The sequence below is a fragment of the Perca flavescens genome, chromosome 1 (assembly GCF_004354835.1).
Source record: "Perca flavescens isolate YP-PL-M2 chromosome 1, PFLA_1.0, whole genome shotgun sequence".
In the NCBI taxonomy this organism is placed as follows: domain Eukaryota; kingdom Metazoa; phylum Chordata; class Actinopteri; order Perciformes; family Percidae; genus Perca; species Perca flavescens.
Window position 1 is genome coordinate 446948 of NC_041331.1, and position 18359 is coordinate 465306.

An 18359-nucleotide genomic window follows, 5' to 3' on the forward strand; every position below is an offset into this window, starting at 1 on the left:
TTATTTAAAATATAGTAAGCGTAAGACTGCTCTATTAGTGTATCAGTGGTACATAATCATAACCAGATACAATTAGATGTTTACAGCACGCCCACATGTGCAGCTATAATCACATTCAGTCATATACATTGTGCAGTATGCATGCTCACATTCACATACTGTACACACACAGTGTGATAAACTAGAAGATGCGTGTGTGTGTGTGTGTGTGAGTGCATTACTGTGTTCTGGCTGTACAGTACTAAGTGTGCGTTTGTGCTTGTGTGCAGGGAGGAAACGCCAACCTGCTGCTGCTGCTGAAAAGGAACAGTGAGGTAACGCTGACTTCCTGCCTCGCACTCAATTACAGCTGCTGTTTACATGGAAACTGTCCAAACTCTGTGTTACCGTCATCATTCTCAGCATCAATACATGTATAGGCTAAGCTGGAACAGTAGTTATAGCAGCAGCAGTAGAAGTAGTTGTTGCGCCGTAGATGTTTGTATTAGTGGCATTAGATGTTAGTAGCATTATTTGAAACTCTTCACTAATAAATAAAAACCAAAATGGCAAACAAATGCACATGGCCAGCAAAGTAAACCGTAAAAGAAAGGCAGGGCAAGCTAGCAGGTCTGTGAAACTCTACTTGGTCACAGCTTCGGTTTGACCTAAAGGCTAACTCCGACCTTCGGCCCTTTGCTGCATGTCATTCCCCCTCTCTCTCCGCTTTCATGTCTAGGCTGTTCCTGCCCCAGTATCAGCCATAACTACAGCAGATAACTTCTCAAATAAAATAAAAACACAATTAGGCCTATATAAAGAAATCTCCTGCTACCCTTTACCTGGCTGGATACACTAACACAGGCTTTTCTGAACCCTGTGACCCGTCAGAATGTGTGACTGTAGAGCTGTTCTACCTGCTGGAAATCATTTTGTGACTTTGCGGGAAAAATCAGACCTGGGCAGATAATAAAAACTATATCAAAATAGCGTTCTTTTCACTGTTAGTCTCATTTGCTGGTACAGGTCATTTATGATCATCAGATGGAACATTATTTAAAAGTAAAATAGAGTCACTTTAAGATGAGAAGTTGAGAAACGGATAATGTGAAAAGGTTTTCAGTTTCTTAACATAACCATCCTAAAGTACACTATATGTTTGGTAACACTGTTTCTATAAATGGACTATGTAGAAGTTCTGAAAAGATGCAGTAACACAGATGAATTCAAATACTTCTGTGATCATAGTCATTTAACCTAAACAGTTCCAATTAACTATTTAACAGGAAATACATTTTTTTTTAACCTGCAAAAGACGCTGGTACTGTGCACAACACTTTGTGCAGATGTGTTACACAGTAAACGCTGTTTTCTGCAGTTCCCAGTGAATATTAATTAGAGCATTTTGTGTCTTAGTAAACATTGGTGGCAGCTGAATGCTCGGTGGCCTTGTCTCTTTGTCAGTGTTTGAATGAAGAAAAGGTCACATCAGGTCAGTTTAATGCTGGCTTTGACTAAGAATCCACTGGTAAATTCATATTACATGAATTCTGCAAATCACACATCAAACAGGCCGTCTTCTCCGTTCAACAAAGAAGGATAGGGTGAGAACCAATCAGGATGTTTTCATGATCTTCTCTTTTCCAACAGCAGGTCCTCCACAGTGTCTCCAATCTGCATCTCCTGCTCAGCACTCTGCAGGTAAGATGGCTTGCACACAATGTATACATGTGCCCCAGATCAGAATTGAAATGATGCAACTCTGTGAAGCTTTTTTCTGTTAGTGGAAGTTTGAAAACATCTTGTGTGAAACAAGGAGGGGGGAAAAAGTCCGATTTCTGAGATACTTTCAGGTGCAATGTGAGCATAGCCATAATAGAGAGAGACACACTAGACAATACCAGGAGTGATGTGTCTGACCTACTCTGTCTCTGACTGTGACTCTCCCAGGCGGTGGTGGTGCAACAGGACAGTTTCATAGAGGACCAGCGGCAGGCCCTGAGCGAGCGCTCCTCCTCCTGCACGTCTTTATCGCGGGCGTCCTCACGGCCCAGCTCGCTGATTGAACAGGAGAAGCAGCGCAGCCTGGAGAAGCAGCGACAGGAGCTGGCATCCCTGCAGAGACAGCAGGCAGCTCATGCTGAGGAGAAGAGGAGAAGGGAGAAGGAGTGGGACACGAGGGAACAGCAGCTGACTGAAAGGGAGGGGCTGGTGCACATGCAGGTATCTATGCATCATTTTCTAGCAGTTCTGCGTTCTATTAATATGTTTCTGGGCAGTTGTAATTCTTAATTAAACCCCTGTCAATTGTTTTGATAGATGTAGTAATTGACCTTGTACATTATTTTACCTAATAAATTCCAGTGTAATATTGTGCAAGACATTCAGAGTTTCCTGCAGGGATGGCAGGCTTCCTTTAAAAACATGTTTGACTTAAAAACCTTACACATTCCACAACTGTCTTTTAAAGTTTAGTTTCACTGAGAAGGAGGATGTCAAAACATAGAAACATTTAGCTTAAAGGTGCAATATGTAATATTGTATGTAATACTGGCAGCTAGCGGTTAAAATAGTTACTGCACTACCAATTCAAAATACTGGAGAGTCGTCTCCCCCGCCCCCTCCTGCCCAGACTCCAAGTTCACGGGGGTTGCCAGGCTGAGACCGCAGCATTCACAACAATGTTGCTAGACGCTTTTCTCACATAGCCAGACATTACTCCACAGCACAGCGGAGTAGCTAACGGTAGATGCTAGTCTCGTTACTCCACAGCACAGCGGAGTAGCTAACGGTAGATGCTAGTCTCACAGCCAGCACAGCGGAGTAGCTAACGGTAGATGCTAGTCTCACATAGCCAGACATTACTCCACAGCACAGCGGAGTAGCTAACGTTAGATGCTAGTCTCACATAGCCAGACATTACTCCACAGCACAGCAGAGTAGCTAACTTTAGATGCTAGTCTCACATAGCCAGACATTACTCCACAGCACAGCAGAGTAGCTAACGGTAGATGCTAGTCTCACATAGCCAGACGTTACTCCACAGCACAGCGGAGTAGCTAACGTTAGATGCTAGTCTCACATAGCCAGACATTACTCCACAGCACAGCGGAGTAGCTAACGGTAGATGCTAGTCTCACATAGCCAGACATTACTCCACAGCACAGCGGAGTAGCTAACGTTAGATGCTAGTCTCACATAGCCAGACATTACTCCACAGCACAGCAGAGTAGCTAACTTTAGATGCTAGTCTCACATAGCCAGACATTACTCCACAGCACAGCGGAGTAGCTAACGTTAGATGCTAGTCTCACATAGCCAGACATTACTCCACAGCACAGCGGAGTAGCTAACGTTAGATGCTAGTCTCACATAGCCAGACATTACTCCACAGCACAGCGGAGTAGCTAACGTTAGATGCTAGTCTCACATAGCCAGACATTACTCCACAGCACAGCGGAGTAGCTAACGTTAGATGCTGGCTATATTGACAGTCATAAAAGCCCGTGCTCACGCAGAGCTCTGTAACCAACTGACAGACACGTTTTCAGCTTAAAATGACAGTATGAACCGCTAAAAACACAACAACCTCACTGTCCTCTCCACACGCCAGTCAGGCACACTTCCTCGGCTTAGAATTACAATACGAAATGCTAAAAATACCACTACCTTGCCGACGGAACACACTTCATTGGCTTTGAATTACGGCAACAATCGCTAAACACACTGCAAACTCACAGTCCTCTCTTTCCGATTTACAGCCCCCCTCTCGTGGCTTAAAATAACTCACCGTTGTCGGCTCCAGCCGCTGAAGAGGCTACACGCTGTAAACAGCCATGGGCTGCTTGCCTGGTCCTCCCGGTAACGTTAGCAGTTAGCAGGGTTAGCATGGCGGCGTTAGCCAGGACCTGTCGGGATCACTTTACTGGCTATGTCTCAATTGTTTTTGCGAGTAACCAACTCGGGTACTCTAGCTATATAATTCAATGTGAGTACACAAATGTTGAAATGACAAAAAATGCCCATCCCTAGTAGCTGTGATAAATTAGCCTGAAGCTAATGCTTACCTGTTCAGGAGAAAATAAGCCAACTCTACGTCCTTTTGGGCTCTAAGCTGTCTCCATCTTTCAAATACATCTCCAATATTTACCAGGGGGTTGTTACGTCTCTGGTCACGCAACTGTTAGAAACATGCTGTTTTCTTTTTTTTATGTCATGTAGAATCTATCTCTGTTGATCCTGTTTGTTTGTTTGCTGCTTTCATGGCTGTACTACCGTTACAGCTGTAGCGCGCTGGGTTTACGTTTTTACAGGTATATATCTGGCAACCCGGCCTGGCTGTCAAACTGGGCCGTTGATAACAACACACAGATCAAAACATAAACATAAATTCCGTCACGGAATGTAAATTTCAAAAAGAAAAAATACTGACATTAGCATTGTTGTCAGAAAAGATAGTATTTCAGTTTAACATGTTTCCTTAATATCTGATGAGGCATTGGTGTCATTTTTGGATTTATTACAGTACAAATATTACATATTGGACCTTTAATAGTGAAAGGTTAGCTTAAAGGTAGCATATTGTGCCAGCTAACTCACATGCTTTTAGAATTTGCTGATAGCTTGTGATGGCTAAACTACACGGGGTAGAGGCCTTCTAGGCTGCAATCTCACAATTATGCACTTTTAGTTAATGGTATTCCTACAAATAACTGCAATTAGTCTTTTTTACTTATGTTAAGCCCTACTGCAGTATTTTAGGGTTGCCTTGGCTCAGTTTTACCACAGAGTTTCAATTTGCTAAACTCTTAATGCTAAGCCAAATTGACTTGCTACTAAAAGCAAAGCAATTTAATTCCTTTTGTTTTCATTAAAAATGTTAACAGTAAAGTAAGTGTGCTGCACTAGTGTAAATTGGTTTAATGTTACAGTATGATTTCTAGTTTGACATTGTTTCTGTAGTTTACTGCATTTTAGATGATACAACTTCCAACCATAGACTGTTAATATTATAGTCTATGCTTCCAACTGATTGAAATCAGGTTCAGCACCTTGAATAAAAACTAACGTTGTGGTTGATACACAACAGAAAACGTAAACTAATGCATTAAAGGACAATCATATTTTTCATTGTATGAATGTGGGATTTACTGCAGTGTTAAGCCAGATTTGAGACTTTTTTGATTCGATCAATATGTACATTAATATAGCACATTCAATGAATAAAGTTCTTACTCTACATCCTTTCAAATACTGACTTCTGCATAAATGCTCCATTTGTTGCTTATTGCTGTTTGTATCATCTTGGGAAATATCCTCTACTTTAAAGAGAATAAGTTACTGGTTGACAGCATTATTTGAGAATGATACTTGCATTTGAAATGCAACACTGATTTAAAGTTATTAAATATACACAATGTTGTGAATTAAGCATATTAAAAAAGAAGCAAATCAAAGCTCTCTTCTGAAAATTGATGAAAATCAGTTGTAAAATGCTGTAATAGTTTTTTATATATTAATAATGGATCTTCACACTAGTTTTAAGACCTACAGATGTGTAATATCAATTAACACAATTTAACGTATCTTTCCATTCCATTCCTGAAAACAGACTGTCTTTGAAATGTACCATTTCAATAAATCTATCAATGCATCTCCCAACCACTGCAGGAGGAGGAGGTCCTGAAGCAGCAAACGGAGCTGGAGGAGGAGAAGCAGAGGCTGCAGAGTAAGAAGGAGGCGTACCAGAAAGACCTGGAGCGGCTGAGAGACGCCCAGAGGAAGCTGGAGAGGGACCGAGAGGCTGTGCAGCGCCAGTACGACAAGATGGAGGAGCTCCGCCTGTCTGAGGTGAGAATGGACTCTTAAAAATGTTAACAGTAATGATACGTTGATCTGTTGCTCAGTGCAGGAGAAGTGCCTCTCTGTTGCCCCTGGGCTACAGGGGAGCTCTCAATGAGCTGGGAGGGACTCAGTGTTTTGCTCAATGACACTTCAGCAGGGTTGGTGTTTATGGATACTTGCAATGGAGGCTTGAACCTGGATCCTCTTGAAAGTGATTTAAAAAAAAAGCTCCTGGCACCATATAAAATAGAAACAGTGCTGCATTGCAATCTAAACAGCAGAGTTATGTTCCTATGCCAAAACCTGTATATATAGTAGAGTATGGATCGGGCCGCATTTTTCTGTCCGAGCCCGACCCAGTTAAAATCTCATTTTCTTCTCATACTAATGACACATGTACGTTTGTTTGTGTGGAAAGCTTTTATGAAGCAGCTGTAGGAAGGCTTTCAGAGATGTCAACAGATGAGACATCAGCGCACACGGGGCAACAAGCACACGTTAACACAGGCGCGCACCTACATAATAAGCTGTTTTAAATTTAAAATGTTCAATGCCTTATCGCACTGATGTGACCGAGCCCGACCCGAACCCCAACATCATTTCTAAATATCTGTCCGAACCCGGCCTGGCCCATCGGGTACCGTCGGGTATCCATCCTCTAATATGTTGATTTGTTTTTTCTTCATTTTCCACCATCTTTTATTCACGATTAGCAGTAAAATATGCACCTTTTCATACATATTCACTTACTTTCATACCTTTTCTACCAGAGGACTCCCTCTACAACTTCTGATGAATCCCAGTTCCCCAGCAGCTCCCAGTCTCTGGAGCTGGACCCACTGGAGTTGTCCTCCCCCTCCCTGCTGAAGCTGCAGTCCCAGCGGTCTAGGCCCAAAGGGAAAGGCCTGAATCCCTTTACCTCATCCTCCAGCAACCTCAAAGACAGCGACGCCAACAACCAGATCTCAAAGAGCCTGCTGCAACTGGCCAAGAACAAGAGCAAAGAGGAGAAGCAGAAGGAGAAGAAGAAGAAGAAGGGCAAAGGGGGGAGCACACTGACAGCAGGTAGAGAATGGTGAACAGGAGGGATTTACATTCTGTAAAGTGAGTGTTATTGTCAAGGACACTTTAGATTAGATGAATGATTAAGTCAAGTCCTCAGGTGTTTTCAGAACGGCAAATTGAACCCATGTTTGAGAAGAAAAATGGTTTCCCATTGTGTTTCACAATGCAGTGCATGCTGGGTAGATATGATATCAGGTAAGACCATATACTGTATAAAAGAAGTGGACATAACACCACGACATCACCCATTTGGTTGTGGACTACCATTTTGAAACCTCCAACTTGTTTTTTTGGAGCCAGAAGTGACCATATTTGGACGAGTTTTAAGCTAAACGCCCAGTTACCAGCTAGCGCTAGCTACTAGCTTGTTTAGCCAGGTGCATCACTGAACACTGAACAAGATATTTTTAGGCGACCATAGTGTCATAAATAACTTTCTTGAAGTAAAAACACACAGTGAGAGGGTCAAAGTTTAAACCCAAAACAAGTTCACGGCTATTTAAATGTACACAGTGTCAGGGATACACATTGCTAAGCCTCTATCCTAGGTCGGCGTGGTAGCAACTAGTCAATCACACGGTAGCCCCGCCCTCGTCAATTTTATAATAAATGGGTCCATCATTTACAAAGTGAACATCATGCTGTATTTATGGAGATTTAAAAGTAGCTATTGAGACCATAAACTAATAACGCAAGTGAGAAGTAGTGTCATTCTCATAGACTTCTATACAAACAGACTTCTTTTTACAACCAGTGGAGTCGCCCTCTGCTGGTCATTAGAGAGAAGGCAGGTTTAGGACTCTGTTCTGTTCAGGGCTGAACAGAGATGCATATTATGGGGAGTAAGCCTCTACTAGGGGTGTTCCCACTGAAAATCTTTAAAGCTAGTGAGTAGTTTCTGTCTCCCCCATGAGGAATTCTAAGTAATGACAAAAACACTGTCTGCGCATCCACGTGATACAAGCCTTCCGTGATCACACAGTTGCAAGTAGCCAAGGAGGACACGGAGGATTAAAAAAAAACATGATGTACTCTCCAGAAGAGGTCATTGTCTTCACTCAAGTTTCTGCGCTGGAAAGTCACCAGACGCCCGAACCTCCTGAACATAGTCCTACTGAGAACTCCAAATTGTACATTGTTGTTATGAAGATATTGCATATGAAAGTTTATGTTTGAACATGGTATTTGTATCCTATTCTCTTTTTGAGAATAGAAGAAAATACTGTATGTAGACTGTAATCCTGTTATTCAAGTGTCAGCTCGCAACCATACTTCCTATTTATCTACTTTATCCTGTAGTGAATGCAGACCCAGTCTGCTGTACTTTACCATTTTCCCCAAGTCACTGTGCAGCAGTCTCTGCTGGGTCCTAGCACCAGCTCATCTTCATGTTCTGTGATTCTGGAGTCTATCATTGTTTCCCAAATACATACTAAATCTGTACAGTATGTACTATGAACTAATCTCTACTGTGCTATTTTTGTATTGCATATCCTGTCCTGGAACGGTGACATTGACTCTGCCTCTTCTCCTCCCTTCAGACCCCCAGCACCTCCCTGAGCCTCCTCTGGAAGGAGAGATCTTCTTCTGCTGAGAGAAGTGGCTCTCCTCCTCATCATCATCATCATCATCATCATCATCATCTTCATCTTCATCATCAACCCATTACAGCCATTCCAGAGGAATGTGTTGCTGCCAAGCAGTAATACATTCACCTGCTTACATAATACTGCAGTTTACTGCCAGGCTTTTTGGCACCTTTTTGAATCCCCTGGAAAATACTTTATTTCCGTATCATGACGAAGATCAATTTAACATTACATGCAATACAAAGACAAAAAATATATTTTCTTTTACTTTAAAATCCTATGCTTCTAGTTTCTGGAAAGTACAAACATTTTAGGGATTTTGTTATGGTGTGCAAGTTGGCATACATTTGCACTTGCAGTACATAAAAATAGGCAACATGGAATAGCAGTACATTTTTTGCGGTATTCTGTTCCTTTTTTTCTTTCCAAAGACACCATGGTTACATGACAGTAGATTAATTTCTTCATTTTGATTATCAAATTGAAAGCATTTCACAGTAGGCTGCCTCACACGCTCTGCCAAGTATGTCACAGGCACCACTGCCTTTTTGTTTGTGTGTTGTTTTATGGTCCCAACTTTTCAACAGTCCATTCTGGTATTAAGTTCCACACCAACAAGCTGTTATATTATTTATGGAAGCTAAAAGTCCAGTGTTTCATTCAGAAATGCTACTGTATAGATCCACATTGAAAGAAAATTTCAGCTGAGCATTCCTTTACTCACTATCTGAGAAGCAAATGTGGTTACGTCCACTAATTTTGTCTCCGGTTGGTAAGCAAAATTGAATTGAAATACTATCAGTAATCCTCTTTAAAGATGTTATGCCATCAATCTTGTTCCTTGGCTAGGTTTTAATTTATTTGAATAATGGATATCTCCATTTTGGAGTGACACTCTTCAGATGTGTGTCTCTTTTCCCAGACTCAACATTACATTTACATTACATTACATTAACAGTAATGAACGGATTGAGACACATCTTCCAAAGTCTAATGGCTCAATTCATATAATTTAGTGTGTTTTAGAGCCTCGGATGGATATTAGCTTGATCCCTGCTTTATCTGCCTGTCAGTGGGCTTTTATGCAGCTCTCATCTTTCATCTGAGCGCTGATGAGTGGGGCTGTCCTTCGCGTTTTAATTGCATGTAACTCTGCAGGTAGCATACTAATGGCTTATGTCTGTTAAATAGTTCAACTTTCTCTTTCAACCTCCCTCTTTCACTTCTGATAATAGACTCTGTAGATGCACACGGCTGATGGTTTCAGGAAATGGAGGCTGTTAATTTAGGTAAAAAGGTGGTTAGAGGAACTGAAAAAGGACGTTAACTAAAAAGACCAAATGATGCTGTGTGTTCCTGTTTGGACGTCTGATGACTAAACCTGCTCAGCAGGTACCGCCGGAGTGTCTGATCATTACAAATGAATCAACACTCATCAGTGTTGCTGAGCACTTTTGGTAATAATATGTTGATGCTTTTTGTTATCAGTGTGAAATATCAATCAAGGAGGTCTTTGTATTCTGTGGAGTTTTTGAATAGAGGGCACTAATGCTCATGAAGAGCAACAAATATCCAAAGCGAGATAATGTGTTGAAGTACATGAAAGATGCTGCGGCTCCTTTTGGTTAACGTTGAAATGGAAATAGGGGCTTAAATATAACGTTTCCAAGGTGACCTGTCTGACCTGTCTTAATTTTGAAGCCTGTGTTTTATCCCCACTATGCCCAGATTGTGGGCCACACACTACCTGCTGGACAGGTAGGAAGTACAAACAGAAGAAGTTAAAAAAAAAGACCCTTTTCCGGTGAACTACAGAGCAGCACCACTGAACTGCTTTCTTGCTGCCTCTTTAAGTGCTGGTTTGATAACTTGCCGTCTGTGTTGAGGATTTGACTTCATGTCCAGGCTGTTTTATTATAGTGTGTCTTCTAAGAGGCTTACAGGGCCAGCCTATTAGTAGCTTCATGTCTTTTGTTTATGGCTTTGGTGTAATCCTGTCAAAGAAATGGAGAGGAGTGGTCTTTTTTTCTGTTGCTTTAGGTGTGTTTCGACCACTAGGGAGCACTGCACCTATGACTAAATCAGTTCGCTCCCTCACACAACAACAACCAGAAAGTATGAAACTATTGTTTTTAAATGTTTTTTTTTTTTTTAACATATTGTCCCTGCTGTGAGAATTTGACATTATTTTCTCAGCAGGTCATTGCCGTACAGAGATTATGTGATGAGCGTGGGCTCTCACACTCTGTGACATTTTCCCCCACGGCATTTGTAATTGACTGCAGAAACAAATAAGTTGTCAGAGATTGTAATTGGTTATTCAGTGAAAGCAATCAGCAGCAGCTTTAATGTGGAAAAAGAAGAAGGTCTAACGGTTGGTTGGAGGGAGCGACCGACAAACCTCTCTCTCTGTAAAGGACAATCAGCAGACACGAGTCTGGAAAATGAACTCTCCCCCACCCCCACCCGCCCCTGAAGATGATTGGGCTGTCCGTGAGACGAGTGTGTCCATCAGGTGAACCCTGCGCAGCCTTAAATCTAAAGGATAAAATGCACTAGAGTAGAACGCAGCATCTTCTCAGGAGAGAGAGAGGGGAGAGCTTTTATACCTCTGCTTTAAAACAAAGGAATGTTTATACTATAAAAGTAAAAATAGAATGGTTTCATTCCCAACATTGTAAAAAAGGGCAAAGACAAATATGTAAATATGATTTATGTATAAAACCAATCAAATGTAAAATATTGTTTCATTTGTGATCTATTGCAACATTTTGTAAGAATGTTTTATTTATGTTTTATTCTCCCCCTTGGGGTGAGTCATATTTCTCTCATAATAAAAAAAAGTCATAAGGGACATGAGGGTGAGTGTTGTTTATTAATTGTTATTTGTCTCGAACAAAACAATAAAACACATACTCTGCATACTCTATCATTTATATACCAGATACTTCCCTGGTAAATATTTAACTAGAATACTAAAAACACACAAGATCAATACACTTTTATTTCTAAAGAATATTTTGGTAGAGAGAGACAAGGAAAACAAAGAAGCATGCAAATGGAAATTATGGCGGCCGTAAAAATTATCAAACAAATTTTTTTTATTGTGCGATTAATTGATTTATTGACTATCGTGACAGGCCTAATCCTCACCTATAACTGTGGTCAAACCATTGCCAGTCACGTGTGTCCATATTCAATACAGTGAATGGGAAGTTACTGTTTATTTTGTTTCCCAAAACCTGCCAGATGTTTATAGATATAAGTGTGATATGTGGACTGCTTTGATGAAGGCGAGCTAGCTGAAAGCGTGGTTGATAAATGTCACACGTGTTCCTCAACTCTTCTTCAGTACTGGAGAACCGTTCAGGTACCTTTTGGAAGTTATGTCTGATTCAAACGTTTTGTTGCGATGTTCCAAATGTGCAGGGCCTGCTAGGAGGGCCGGTGACCCCCGCTCCTTCCTCTCTCTATGTGCATTGTGTGGAGTATTCTTATGCTGGAATTAACATGGTTCCATGGGTTCATGTTTTCTTTGATGACTGATTACCTGTTGAAGGCAGTGCCTGGTTCCAGTTATTTGTCTAATGTGATAGTAAACTGAAAATATCTCTGGGATTTTGACTGTTGGTCAGCAGACTGATCTCATAAAGTGGCGTATGTATGACATGCCAATTCATATTCAATTTTGACGTGTTATAAAGACACATAATCGCTTTTTAGCGTGTTTATCAACGCCGTTCGGCCGCCATTGACCTACATTACGTGTGTATTTTTGCTGTAGCGAGTAGTATGGTGGTGGATCGGTCAAACGCAGGACTTTGACCCAGGAGAGCTGGGATCGCGTCCCATGTGTGTTTTTTTTTTTTTTTTTTTTTTTTTTTTAAGCCTTCCCCAAAGTATCTTTACTTTTTTGTGTGTTTTTGTGTTACTAAAGCCTTCCCAATGTTCTTTTCCTTTGTTTTTTTACACGCGTGTGACGTTGGCGACGCCACATGGTGTGTATGTTTCCATCCGCTGTGTACAGCGTATAGACATACACGTGGATAGCTCAAAATGTGTACAGATAACACGCCATTTGGCTTTAGGAAAGTGGCGTGTATTTTTACACAAAGTCATGATGTCATTTGTGGTCAGGCAAAACGAGAGTTACGTACTGTGTGTAATTATAAATACATTAAATGTTTTAACCCCCTTCAGGTCACTATTAACTAGCAATTCTGTGTAGATTGGTCTTAATTAGCTTCGCAGATCTTTAGACTGGGCCACAAGATCAGGTTACAAAGCAGGACCTATGAGAAGGCCCTAAATATGACTATTTGCCACACAGTAAACAATGGCTTTAGTTTGGCCCCTGAAGGTCTAGGGCCCCAAGGGAGTTGCCCACTTTGCCCAGTTGGTAATCCAGCCTCTGATTGGTGCAATTTTACCTTGTGTTCCTCCTCTTTCCTCTCTTCTGATCCGTGTTCTAGTCCTAACTACAGCAAATAAACACCTTTTTTTGTATCGGTTTTGCTTTATTACAATAAAATCAATTATTCTCATGAATCCACTTTTTAGTTTCAGAGACAATTAAATGGCCATCAGTAAATCCTGTTAATGGTTTGATCCTGTTTCCATTAGTTGTGCTACTGCTGTTTGAGCACCACCGCCAGAGGAAAGAGCTGACAACGATCTTGATGGATTGACAGCAGTGCAGACACACAGCAGCGTTCCTACCTCCTGATGAATAAAGAACCAGCTGTTTTAATTTCTCCATGCGCTCCACGCTGCAGACTGTGTTTAGCCTCTGGAAACCACGACTGTGAGCATCTTTTTCCCTAACCAGTTTCATCACCATCCCATCTCTCCCTGCCTCTAACTTACCAATGGAGCAATGGGATCTCTTTACAGCCCCTTATTAAATATTTCCCCATTCTGCTCATTAAATAAATCAACCCCAGAGACAAAACATCAGCTGATAAGACCAAAAAGAAAGTCAGTAGCTTGATTATGTGTTATGTGTTATGTGTTAAATTATGTTTACCCAAGCAAAACTCTGTAAAAGTTATCCTATCTCTTTTTAGATTATTCCAACCAAATGAAAGTTGTACAGCAGCAAGTTTGTTGGTGAGATACAATGGATAGTCTCATCCGCTTCCGGTTGTCATGGTGATGGAGATAGCAAGGTTTTGCTGAAACGGGAAGTGAGACTGAGAGACAGAGAGGGGAAATAAAATACTAACCTCACAATTATTCCAAATTAAACATTCCATCCATCATATCCTAGAAGAAAAACACTTTTTTCCTTACAATTATTTCCGTAAAGCTTGAATGAATTATGACAAACAGTTCATACGTTCTCAGACTGATTAATTATCTGGCATAGATAAGCTAAATTTGACATTGTTGAACTAATTATTGCCATATCATAATTGACTAAATCTGTCTAATTGATAGCAGCTTTGAATTATGCTGGGGTGGAACAGACAGTCAGTGACACAATATTAAAGCACTTAACTTTATCAAAGCATCAGCACTTTCCAATACATTCATGTTCAGTAGCAATGTTGCCTTCATATCACTCGCTGTAAAGTAAAAATCAGCAGTGGAAGAAGTACTCAGGTCCCTTACTTTAGTAAAAGTTGACATACCACAATGTACAAATAAGGGCTGCATAGAACATATGTTTTTTTTATTATTATTGTTTTTTAATATCAACTGGCGCAATATACATATCGTGGAAGGCTGCAACATATCGCGATAGACACTCAAGAGATTTTTTTGTACTAGTTGAAAGAAAATATCAGTAGAAATCTGCATTTCAAAATGTAACTTTCAATCTCTTTTAGTTTTGCCTTTTATATTCAATTCAATGTTCAATTTGTTCAATAAAAGAATGTTAGAAATGATTTCCTTTCATTTGTTTTAAAATCAACAAGCAATTTGTTGTATTTTAGAAGAATACTAAAAGCAGCAGAAATGCAGGACTAAGTACATTGTAAGGTGTTTATCACAAGTTATATGGTTATTACGATATTCAACAACGTCATTGCATATCCCATATTTTCCTAATACCGTGCAGCCCTAGTACAAATAGTCACTTTTAACTAAAAGTCCTGCATTTAAAGTGCTCATATTCTGCTCATTTTCAGGTTCGTAATTGTATTTAGAGGTTAAATCAGGATAGGTTTATGTGGTTTAATTTTCAAAAAACACCATATTTTTCTACACTTTGCTGCAGCTCCTCTTTTCACCCTGTGTGTTGAGCTGTCTGTTTTAGCTACAGAGTGAGACCTCTCACTTCTGTCAGGTGCGGATCTACAGGGGGGCAAGGGGGGGGCAGCTGACCCCCCACTGTAGGGCCTTGCCCCCCCAGCTGCCCCCCTAACTTTGGTGTTCAAAAAACTTTGCTTGTAAAAACAAACTGCCACTATGTGCACAGGCTTCTTAAAACATTGAAACAAACAATTAATTCATATTAATTCATAATAAATAATAATTGTAGATGTAATCTTAGCCCCCTGCCCCTCAAATACTCAGCTACGTCCCTGCATCAAACGTGCAGAGCGGCGTTCGCCCATTCTGGCTCGCACACACACACACACACAGCAAGTCTGCTGCGGGGCGGTGGCCCTGCATCCCAGCAAAGACTGGAGCGACCGAGCTGCCCCCCCCTCCCTGAGCCTCTGAAAGTGAAGTCAGTTTCCCCAGGTGAAGTTAAAACACACGTTTCATCTAAAGTTAAATTTGTAATAAATGTAATGTCTGCTAAAGGCGAGTCAGCATCAACAACAGCGCGTCCATCACGTTAGCCAAAAGTCAAATCGCTCCCTCGTGGTGTCTAAGCGCATTCTGCTGTTTGATTAGTTTGATTTCAGTAAAGACAAGAAGAGCATAATACAAAATATTACAAACTGGCATGTTTGAATTCATAACGTTTACAGAGGGTCTCCGTTTCGGTGGCGTTACGTTACAACACGGTACACAGTGCTTGCTGAGACCGATCATTTGTATATGATTAGTTAAGGAGGATTATAAAATCCACTTCCTCTCACATATCACGACAATAACGCTGCACAAATTAAACCAGGCGACATCCTTTACTGTCAAACTGGGAAAACAACAAATACAACGGGGTTAAGAAGGCTAGTCTAAACATAACTGATGTGTGCATGTAATAAATCTTGTCTGATGTTATGTTTTTTAGTACAGTGTAATGTAATAGAAGAATAACAAGAGCTTTTCACATCTCGACTGTTGCAGGCCAGAGTAGCTGGAGATATTAGCTGAAGCCTAAAAGTGGGGATAGTGCCAGCCAAGAAACTCCTGAGATGTGCACAGGAGGAAGAGGAGGAGGGAAAGGAAGAAGGAGAAGACAGGAAAGTGGAGAGACCAGGAAGACAGGGAAGACCACAGAAGGAGATGCAGAAATGAGTGAAAGGAAAAGGAAAGGAAGAATTGACAGTGAGAAGGAGGCTGCAGGAAATGAGGGACAGAGAAAAGGAAAGGAAGGCAGATGAAGATGACAGAGAGGAAGAGGAGGCTGCAGTTACCCCTGGACCATATGGTTGGTTTATATTCTCCTTACATATAAATTGCAGTACAGTAACATAACATGTCATGACATGACTTTTTGTTTTTGTTTTTGGCTATTTCCATTCTGTTGTATATGTTGTTGTATATGTACATATTTACATATACAACAACAGTTCACTCTTCTCAAGACACTTTACAGATAGAGTAGGTCTAGACCACACTCTTTAAGTTACAAAGACCCAACAATTCTCCAAAGAGCATTTGGTGCAACAGTGGCGAGGAAAAACTTCCTTTTGGGCAGAAACATCAGACAGATCCAGGGTCTTGGTGGCCACTGCCGGTTAGATACAGATAGATGCAGATATACAGAATTATGATTCATAATAATGGTAATTATAGTAACAAAAAAGATAATGGAACTATGACTAGAAATAATAGTTGTATCAGTTTATGGCGTAGCAGGGCGTTGCGGGGTGTAGTAGGGCATAGCAGTTTACGTTTTGGGGTTTCCATGTACCTTCTTTCCCTGCCACCCTACCAAGATCTCTCGCTACCCCTTTGCCCCCCCATGTAAAATTTTCTAGATCCGCCACTGACTTCTGTTCCATCTTTGTTGGGAGTCGCACATGCTCAGTACCTAGGTAAGGACTACTAGCCAGTCAGAAGCAGAGTATGAGGGTGTGCCCTGACAGTACCTATAAGGACTACTAGCCAGTCAGGAGCAGAGTATGAGGGCGTGCTACGCTAGCAGCTAGGTGAGCATTATAACGTGTGTTACAAAGTGACCACGTTGGTCTCTGAAGTAAAGGCTGGACTACAACAGAGCTGTTTGGAGCAGTTTGTGAACAGTGTTTTCTGGTGGAGATCTTAAGTCCCTTTGGGGGGGGACTTTGGGCTTTTTCACTTTGTAAACCTATAATGTGCACAGAAAATATATATGACACAATAAAGGAAAGGGGAAAAGCCAAACAGCATAATATGAGCACTTTAAACAATTTCCTAACCGGCATTATGTTTTGTTGGCCACTTGGGGGCAGCAGAAAAGCTGTTAACACAACACTGACATATGGCTAGCATGTTAGCTAACAGTTTGAGCAGACATGGAGCAATGTTAGCATTCATTTGGAGTCGTGTATCTGGCCACATTATGAATGTTATGCTGCGCTCCATTTACCTCGGAAGTTGGAGGTTGGAACTGGGAATGACCTCGCACCCGAGTTGACCACGATCCAGTAATAAGTCACACAGGCCTTATATTTAACAGGCTGGTGGGACTCTAGGCAGGTTAGCCATTGTTAGCATTACCAGTCGATTTTGGATTGAGGTGATTTGCGCATACAATCACCGTAGCAATATGTCCCCCAGGTAGAAGATGGACAGTATTGTGTGTATGGCAGATTTACTGGGACACACATAACACAGAGGTGCTAATAAACAATATATTTATACAGCTTTCACTACTGCTCCGAGCAGCCATGTTGGATTTTGATGACCACTGACATCTCGGTCACCAAGCAACTGGGTCTTGTTTTGAGGTAAGATTTATTTCTACATTTAAATAGCATTGGTGGGTATATGATTAAAATTACTTAGACTGAATATAGATGTTTTTAGTGTTTTTGACAAAGTGGGAAGCACTGTAGTAAAAACCAAAGTGCTGCATTTGGGGATGCTGCTGAATTTAAGGCACTACTGCAACTTTGTATGACACCATACTTTGAGTCATCAGATTATTTAGAATAATTTTAGGGAGAAAAACTGGAGTTGGAAAGAGACTCCCGGACTTCCTGCTCTGATGAAAGTGCACTGTGTTGTGAAGGCTACAAGATTATAATATATGATCACGTTTCATATGTGTATCAGAGTAATACAAAGTTTCTTAATGCATGAATTGTTTTTTAAAGGACTAACCCCAAGTGAAGGAGTTCAAGTACCTTGGGGTTTTGTTCGCGAGTGAGGGGACAATGGAGCGGGAGATTGGTCGGAGAATCGGTACAGCGGGTGCGGTATTGCATTCAATCTATCGCACCGTTGTGACGAAAAGAGAGCTGAGCCAGAAGGCAAAGCTCTCGATCTACCGGTCAGTTTTCCTTCCTACCCTCACCTATGGTCATGAAGGCTGGGTCATGACCGAAAGAACCAGATCCAGGGTACAAGCGGCCGAAATGGGTTTCCTCAGGAGGGTGGCTGGCGTCTCCCTTAGAGATAGGGTGAGAAGCTCAGTCATCCGTGAGGAGCTCGGAGTAGAGCCGCTGCTCCTTTGCGTCGAAAGGAGCCAGTTGAGGTGGTTCGGGCATCTGGTAAGGATGCCCCCTGGGCGCCTCCCTAGGGAGGTGTTCCAGGCATGTCCAGCTGGGAGGAGGC

At 41.4% G+C, this 18359-nt stretch overlaps 1 protein-coding gene and 1 long non-coding RNA gene across 7 annotated transcripts in view; both read left to right on the top strand.

Annotated features, from left to right (window-relative positions):
- LOC114562326 (A-kinase anchor protein 13) overlaps window positions 1-11331 on the top strand; it is a 121738-nt gene extending 110407 nt beyond the window's left edge. For 4 of the 6 annotated variants that reach the window (XM_028588783.1, XM_028588706.1, XM_028589004.1 and 1 more), the window contains 6 exons: window positions 270-314; window positions 1633-1680; window positions 1930-2202; window positions 5647-5829; window positions 6594-6888; window positions 8430-11331. In XM_028588783.1, the coding sequence (XP_028444584.1) occupies window positions 270-314; window positions 1633-1680; window positions 1930-2202; window positions 5647-5829; window positions 6594-6888; window positions 8430-8482 (897 nt within the window). In that variant the 3' untranslated portion in view covers window positions 8483-11331. The remainder of the gene's footprint in view (window positions 1-269; window positions 315-1632; window positions 1681-1929; window positions 2203-5646; window positions 5830-6593; window positions 6889-8429) is intronic. The other 2 variants (XM_028588840.1, XM_028589093.1) reach the window with 1 other exon arrangement.
- Window positions 11332-15988: 4657 nt separating this feature from the next.
- On the top strand, window positions 15989-17926 carry LOC114563580 (uncharacterized). The gene is made up of 3 exons (XR_003693668.1): window positions 15989-16026; window positions 17447-17530; window positions 17900-17926. It is a non-coding gene; the product is annotated as an uncharacterized LOC114563580 (long non-coding RNA).
- Window positions 17927-18359: the final 433 nt, after the last annotated feature.